At 48.5% G+C, this 6,402-nt stretch overlaps 4 protein-coding genes across 4 annotated transcripts; 3 read left to right on the top strand and 1 right to left on the bottom strand.

Annotated features, from left to right (window-relative positions):
* Window positions 1–22: 22 nt before the first annotated feature.
* Window positions 23–878, top strand: BDV27DRAFT_79463 (actin-binding ADF family protein). Its single transcript, XM_032077618.1, has 3 exons — window positions 23–82; window positions 159–459; window positions 521–878. Exons 1-3 carry the CDS (start codon window positions 72–74, stop codon window positions 653–655), a joined length of 447 nt encoding a protein of 148 aa, XP_031933489.1. The 5' UTR covers window positions 23–71; the 3' UTR covers window positions 656–878.
* A 222-nt stretch (window positions 879–1,100) lies between these two features.
* On the bottom strand, window positions 1,101–2,594 carry BDV27DRAFT_140579 (putative MFS monocarboxylate transporter; the record flags this gene model as incomplete). The annotated part of the gene is made up of 4 exons (XM_032069685.1): window positions 1,101–1,892; window positions 1,959–2,219; window positions 2,281–2,378; window positions 2,432–2,594. The coding sequence occupies 4 exons, from the start codon at window positions 2,592–2,594 to the stop codon at window positions 1,101–1,103; spliced, it is 1,314 nt and encodes a 437-aa protein (XP_031933490.1).
* Window positions 2,595–2,911: 317 nt separating this feature from the next.
* BDV27DRAFT_119721 (pyridoxal phosphate-dependent transferase) lies at window positions 2,912–4,662 on the top strand. The gene is made up of 3 exons (XM_032064932.1): window positions 2,912–3,095; window positions 3,243–3,834; window positions 3,891–4,662. Exons 1-3 carry the CDS (start codon window positions 3,005–3,007, stop codon window positions 4,573–4,575), a joined length of 1,368 nt encoding a protein of 455 aa, XP_031933491.1. The 5' UTR covers window positions 2,912–3,004; the 3' UTR covers window positions 4,576–4,662.
* Window positions 4,663–5,273: 611 nt separating this feature from the next.
* BDV27DRAFT_152289 (cytochrome P450) lies at window positions 5,274–6,379 on the top strand (the record flags this gene model as incomplete). The annotated part of the gene is made up of 1 exon (XM_032071534.1): window positions 5,274–6,379. A coding segment is annotated over one exon (1,106 nt), but the record flags the coding sequence as incomplete, so codon positions are not given.
* Window positions 6,380–6,402: the final 23 nt, after the last annotated feature.

Here is a 6,402-nt window from a genome sequence, read left to right on the forward strand (position 1 = left end):
CGATCAACATGTCGGTGTGTATTCTCGTCCTACTCTTTGAAGACTTTCGCTTACCCAAGTCCGTCTTATAGATGCCATCAGGGTATGCTGCTATAATCAACAACCCCTATTAGGGTATTGCACATTCCTAGCATCTTTACTAACTATGTTACCAATAGTGTTTCCATAGCGGATGAATGCATCATCGCCTACAAGCAACTCCGTTCCGGAAGAGGGGCAAAAAAGCCATCATTTGTGATTTACCGGATCTCAGACGACCAAACCGCTGTTGTAGTTGAAGAATCATCTACAGAACAGGATTTTGAGACCTTCCATCAGAAGCTCTGCTCCACTGTGGATAGCCGCGGCAACTCAGCCCCACGTTATGCCGTTTATGATGTTGAGTATGACCTTGGAGAAGATGGCAAGCGGTGCAAGACAGTGTTTATAAGTTGGGTGCCTGCTAGCACACCGCTGAAAGTGAGTGCACCTCCCCTTCATTGAGTTGCATATTCGGGCCAAGTCTGAGTAGAATATCTAGCTGTGTATGCTTTACGCGAGCACTAAAGAGCAGCTGCGGAGCGCTCTTGATGTCAAGTTATCCATCCACGCTGATACACCTGATGAGATTGAATGGAAGACCGTGCTAAGCGTGGCCAGTGGGGGTAAGGCTTGAGACATGAACTAAGGATTGTTGGTGCTATATCAGAATGTAATTTAATTGGGTCGTCATCTAAATAAACTGAACTCTGCGTTAATGTGGAAGCTTTCCCTATGAACAACGCTTTTGAATGCATAGTTCTTGATAGGCTGAAGCTGATTGAGAGCCGATGGACCGATACCGTTATGTTTAGTGCGTACAATGTGTGGGTCTGGTAGATGCCGTAGAAACTTTTGTTTAACACCGAAAATTGCCTTTCCTTTTCCTTTTCTTCATTCCGTCACCTCTTATCGGTGAGCGCGAATGTCGATTATGACTTCTGGGCGTTATGCGATCGTAAGCATATGATTCGTACCTCACCTAATGAAGTAAATATAAGTATATGAAACGAACGGGGACAGATCAGGGTATTCCTGGACACCACATGAAGCCCCAGGTGCCGGACTTGCCATTCCTGAGCTTAGATCAGTTTGAAGGGTCTTCCGATTATGCTTAATCCGCCAAACAGCGCAGTTATTCCCGTAAAGATAATGAGGGTGCCATAAGAGGTGCCATAGGCAAAGGCTGAAGGGTCATAACTCCATGAGCCCTTGATCAGGGCGTCACTCAACGGTCCGCTGACAACATTTCCGATTCCTCTGCCGGTTGCCAAGAAACTGAAGACAATCGAGGGATCCGCCAGCTGGCTCTTCTTCACCACCTCCTTCATGATGGCGGGCCACGTTGAGGTGAACGATCCAGCAAAAAGGCCATAGACAACACTGAACACGTATAGGGGCGCCAATGACATGGAAAATCCCCACAGAAAAAATACAGCTATGGTGCTACCTATAGTAGACACTAGGATACAGGTAGTCGCATGGTACCGATCAACCAGATGACCCATGGCGATACATCCAAAGACCGATGCAAGGTTGCATAAGATGACGGTCAAAGACGCCAGGATCGTACTGGCGCCCAGAGTGCGTGCGAAGGTAGGTAAGTAAATTGTTGGCAAGAAATACCCTAGGGCTTCGACGATATTGCCCATTTGGAAAATGAGGAACGTGTGCGACCAAAGGAAACTGAAGTCAAAAGTTCGGACGCTCGACGCACGCGAAATGGGCAAGCGAGGCTTCACATAATAGAGCAGTGGAGCAGCTAGCAAAAACAGAGCCACGGCCCAAATGCGCAGCGTGGTTTTGTGACCGTAAGTATTCAGGAGCCATTGAAGCACCAGGGGAAGTACCACACCAGAGACACCAGTTCCGGCCTATATGCAGGATAGTTAGCGTCACAAAGATGACAGGCAGGTTGAGAGTAGTGAAGAAGCGCTTACCCACATGATCCCAAAGGCAAGGCCTCTTTTGTGCACAAACCATTCATTCATGAAGATAATCATGGGTGAATAAGCAAGGTTGCCTCCGATCCCGCAGGCGATGCCCTGGGTTACAATAAGGTGAGTGGTGTTAGATGCGAAAGAACTCAGAACGAGAGCCAGACACATTATGAGAAGCCCGACAGGGGCGCACCACCGCTTAAGAACGGGGAATCCCTGTAGCAGGCCAAATGTCAAAGGAGAGATCATGTAGTTTACGCCCTAGAACATAGTTAGGGTATGCAACCACAACAGTCTTTCAACGAAGAAAACATTAGCGCACCATCATACATGTTCCAATCACGGCAGGGTTCCCTGAGCTTTTGAAAGGCTCGTGCGTGCTGTAAAAGTCCTGGAAGATACCGTAGGCGAAAGAGAAACCTGAGAGAGCCGTAAGAAAGGTGATCATGAGTGGAAACGGTTGAGGAACTCACCCCAAACAAGAGCCTCCATCATGAAGCCAGCGGCTAAGAACAACCATGCATCTTTTCCACCATCTACGGGGGGGAGTTGAAGTTCATTGTGTGGTTCGTCAGTTAAGAGGCTGGACCTGGTGGGGTCTTCCTCTCTCGTAGAATGCCGTGTTTCTAATTCCATATTCAGTCAGTCGCTGAGTGGAATGATAATACTCACTGTGGAAAGAAAGTCCACGTGCGTACGGCGATAGGATCAACACTACTACTTGGAGTCTATCAGAAGCAGTCTCCAAAATGTTCAATGGGGATGTCCAAGACCCTTGGGTCATGTGCACAGACCAAGAGCAAACAACAACAAAAGTATTCGGGATGACAATCCGATGGTCATGTTAAGGGCGTGAAAAGCGGGGTTTGTTCCCGACGATTTCGGGCTGTTTGATTGGCGGAGTAGTCTCGGTGAAATGACGTTCCTTTCAATCTCCATCCTTGTTGAAACTATTTTAAGCATGTCACGTATTAACCAAACCACGTTATTTATCTTCAGTCACCATACTTAGTAGACACTGTGGATTACTCAACAAGGCAAATAGAATGGCATCTCCTTCATACGAACGAACTCCATTCGGAGCTCCCATGTTGACGCATTTCCTGTTCGATCCCAAATATAAGAATCTCAACCATGGTAAGTGCATCAACATCGTGCTGTAACCTTGCATTATATATATGTGAACGAGACCCGAGCACTTTATGGAAATACTTTTTGTCGTTTTGTTCCTTGTTTGCTTTTTCTTTGCAAATTAATATCCAAAGTGCTTACGCGGTACACCAGGATCCTTCGGAACATATCCAGCCCATGTAAAACATGCGCTCCGCAAGTACCAGGACGAAATCGAAGCGAGGCCAGATCCTTTCATCCGCTACACTCATGGCGAACTGCTTGATGAGTCGCGTCTGGCAACTGCCAAAATTCTCAATGTCCCTGTGCAAGAACTAGTGTTTGTTAAGAATGCCACAACCGGAGTGAACACTATCCTCCGGAATCTTAGCTATAAGGAGGGAGATGTGATTATATACTTCGCGACCATATACGGCGCAATTGAGAAGACGATCACCTCGTTAACCGAAACCACCCCGCTTCAGGCAAGAAAAGTTGATTATATTTGCCCTATTAGCCACGAGACTCTTGTGCAGAAGTTCAAAGATGTTGTGGAACAAGCTCGATCAGAAGGATTAAACGTGAAAGTGGCGGTGTTCGATACCGTGACTAGTCTTCCCGGGATGAGGTTTCCCTTTGAGGAGTTGACCAGAGTCTGCAAGGATGAAGGGATTCTCAGTGTTATTGATGGCGCCCATGGAATTGGACACATTCCGTTGGATCTAAAGGAGTTACAACCCGATTTCTTCACTAGTAATTTGCACAAGTACAGCTCAACGGGCCCTCGGGATAGTTCGCAAGGAAGCTAATGATATTGTATAGATGGCTCTATGTTCCCCGTGGTTGTGCAGCTCTATACGTTCCGGTGCGCCATCAACATCTGATCCGGACGACGCTTCCAACATCCTGGGGCTTTATAGCAGATCCCACGTCATCCACAGCGGACAAGCCGAATATTCTGACGCCGGTGGGGAGCCAACGGTCCGCCTTTGAAGAGCTCTTCCAATTTGTGGCCACGAGTGATGATGCAGCCTATCTGACGGTCCCTGATGCCGTCCGTTTCCGCACTGACGTGTGCGGTGGACATGACGCTATATTTAAATACCTTGAGGAGCTCGCGATCCAAGGCGGTGACATTGTTGCAGCTGCACTCGGCACGGATGTCCTGCAAGAGCCCGATCTCCGTCCCGGGGCTAAGAGTAAGATCCGTCGGTGCGGAATGTCCACAGTCCGACTACCGATCGCGGTTGGTGGACAGAAGGAGAATCGAATGTTGTCGTCACCATATCCTCCGGTGGCTGCTGGGGACGTCAGCAAGGTGGTGCATTTTCTGCAGGTGACTTTGAAAGACGAGTTTGAAACCTTCGTTCCGATTTTCCAACATGGTGATTGGTTGTGGACGCGTCTGAGTGCTCAAGTATATCTGGAGTCACGGGACTTTGAGTGGTTAGGAGGAGTATTGAGGGGTTTGGTGGAGAGAGTCAGTAAGGGTGAATACCTAGCATAATCAAACTATACTGGATCGGGTAATGCTTGAGAGATGTGGCGTTCGCCATGACGGCCAGACCGAGAGGCGGTGCATTTGCAACCTTTGGGCTCTTGAGACAAAGGCTTAAATCATCCCACTCTAACTCGAAACTGCTTAGATTATGATGATCGAGTCCTAGTCGGACTCACATGCAGAAATGATGATGATTACTATTCTTCAACCTTTTGCTCTTTCTAGATTATTTTCTATCATTATTTCTACAATTTTTTTCATTTTATTTTTTCATTTGGATAAAACTTGTACTATAGATAGCCGTGAGATAATCCTCGGCGTGACACTAGAGTGATACTATGATATTTATTCCTGAGACATTGAGGAATCATTTTCGGTTCGGTTCAATCTGGCGATTATTCACAAATCTCGGCATAACGTGAGACTATTCCTATTTGGTAAACCTTGCGAGAAGACATTCATCTGCTACATTATTGGCCTCGGCCTTGTCGTTTTTCCTCCTCATTGATTGTGGGTCCCCCCCAAAAATGCTGAACGCGTTCTATGGTTGAGATTCGGCAAATGCTCCTACGAAGGTTACATTTGCTGTCAGGTGCGGGACCTTGCCCCTGGAACTCTTTGTCTACATTGAGGGTATATATAAAAGCTTCCCCACCACCCTGGTCGACACCCGCCTTCTTGGTCTCGCAAGTGACTCAACCATCATGATCTTGAATTCTTCTCACTACCCAGTCGCCCTGCTTGCAGGCGCTGTGGTATTCCTTGTTTATACTGTGACCGCCCTCCAGCGGAAATATACTCAATACCGCATAGCCCGCGCGAACAACTGTCAACCGGTACGTTGCCAAGTCAACAAAGACCCATTCCTGGGACTCGACAACATTCGCGACAACCTCGATGCTGCCAAGAAGCACATCCTCCTCGAGCGCTCGCGGTCTCGCTTCCGTCAGTTTGGAAACACCTTTCGCGCCAGACGTCTGCGGACCCCCATCATCGTCACGTGCGAACCCCAGAACATCAAAACGATCTTGTCCCTCAAATTCAAAGACTTCGGACTCGGCAATCGGATCGACGCATTCGGCCCTTTGCTCGGTCATGGCATCTTCACGACCGACGGCGACCACTGGGCGCAGTCGCGCGCTATGATCCGTCCGAACTTCGTCAAGGATCAGGTCGCGCATTTGGATATCTTCGAGGAGCTCATGGCCGATTTGCTGGCCTTGATCCCGACCGACGGCACCACGGTCGATCTGCAGGAGTTGTTCTTCTGTTACACGATCGATTCGGCGACGGAATTCCTGTTCGGTCACAGCGTCCAGTCCCTCAAGAAACGGATTTCGGGTGTGAAATTGGACGACAACGATTTCGCCAGTTCATTCAATTATGCGCAGGACGCCATTGCGAAAAATACGCGTTTGGGCCCACTGAGGCACTTTTTCCGAGATGCTAAGGCGGACCACTGCAATCAGGTGTGCCACGAGTTGGTCGAACAGTTTGTGGAAAAGGCGTTGAAATATCGTGCCAATTACGACGAGGAGAAGGCTGCGGCAGACGACGACGACGACAAGAAGAAGCAGAGGTATCTGTTTTTGCAAGGGTTGGCGCACCAAACCGGTGATCGTAAGCGGATTCGGGATGAGTTGATGAATGTGCTTCTCGCTGGTCGGGATACTACGGCATCGCTGCTGAGCAACATGTTTTTCATGCTGGCGAAAAACCCCCGCATCTGGAACAAGCTGCGCGAGGAGGTCGCCTCGTTGGAAGGTCGCGCTCCGACTTATGAACAACTACGCAATCTCACCTATCTCAAGTACTGCATGAACGAATGTGAGT

Source organism: Aspergillus caelatus (assembly GCF_009193585.1).
Source record: "Aspergillus caelatus strain CBS 763.97 unplaced genomic scaffold BDV27scaffold_4, whole genome shotgun sequence".
NCBI lineage: Eukaryota > Fungi > Ascomycota > Eurotiomycetes > Eurotiales > Aspergillaceae > Aspergillus > Aspergillus caelatus.

What these genes read in the sequence shown, in the direction of transcription:
- BDV27DRAFT_79463 (XM_032077618.1), top strand. An exon ending in CTGCTAGCACACCGCTGAAA is followed by an intron (nt 460 to 520) that starts GTGAGTGCACCT and finishes TAGAATATCTAG; the next exon opens with CTGTGTATGCTTTACGCGAG.
- BDV27DRAFT_119721 (XM_032064932.1), top strand. Translation starts at nt 3,005, where the DNA reads ATGGCATCTCCTTCATACGAACGAACTCCATTCGGAGCTCCCATGTTG. An exon ending in ATATAAGAATCTCAACCATG is followed by an intron (nt 3,096 to 3,242) that starts GTAAGTGCATCA and finishes GCGGTACACCAG; the next exon opens with GATCCTTCGGAACATATCCA. An exon ending in TTCACTAGTAATTTGCACAA is followed by an intron (nt 3,835 to 3,890) that starts GTACAGCTCAAC and finishes GATATTGTATAG; the next exon opens with ATGGCTCTATGTTCCCCGTG.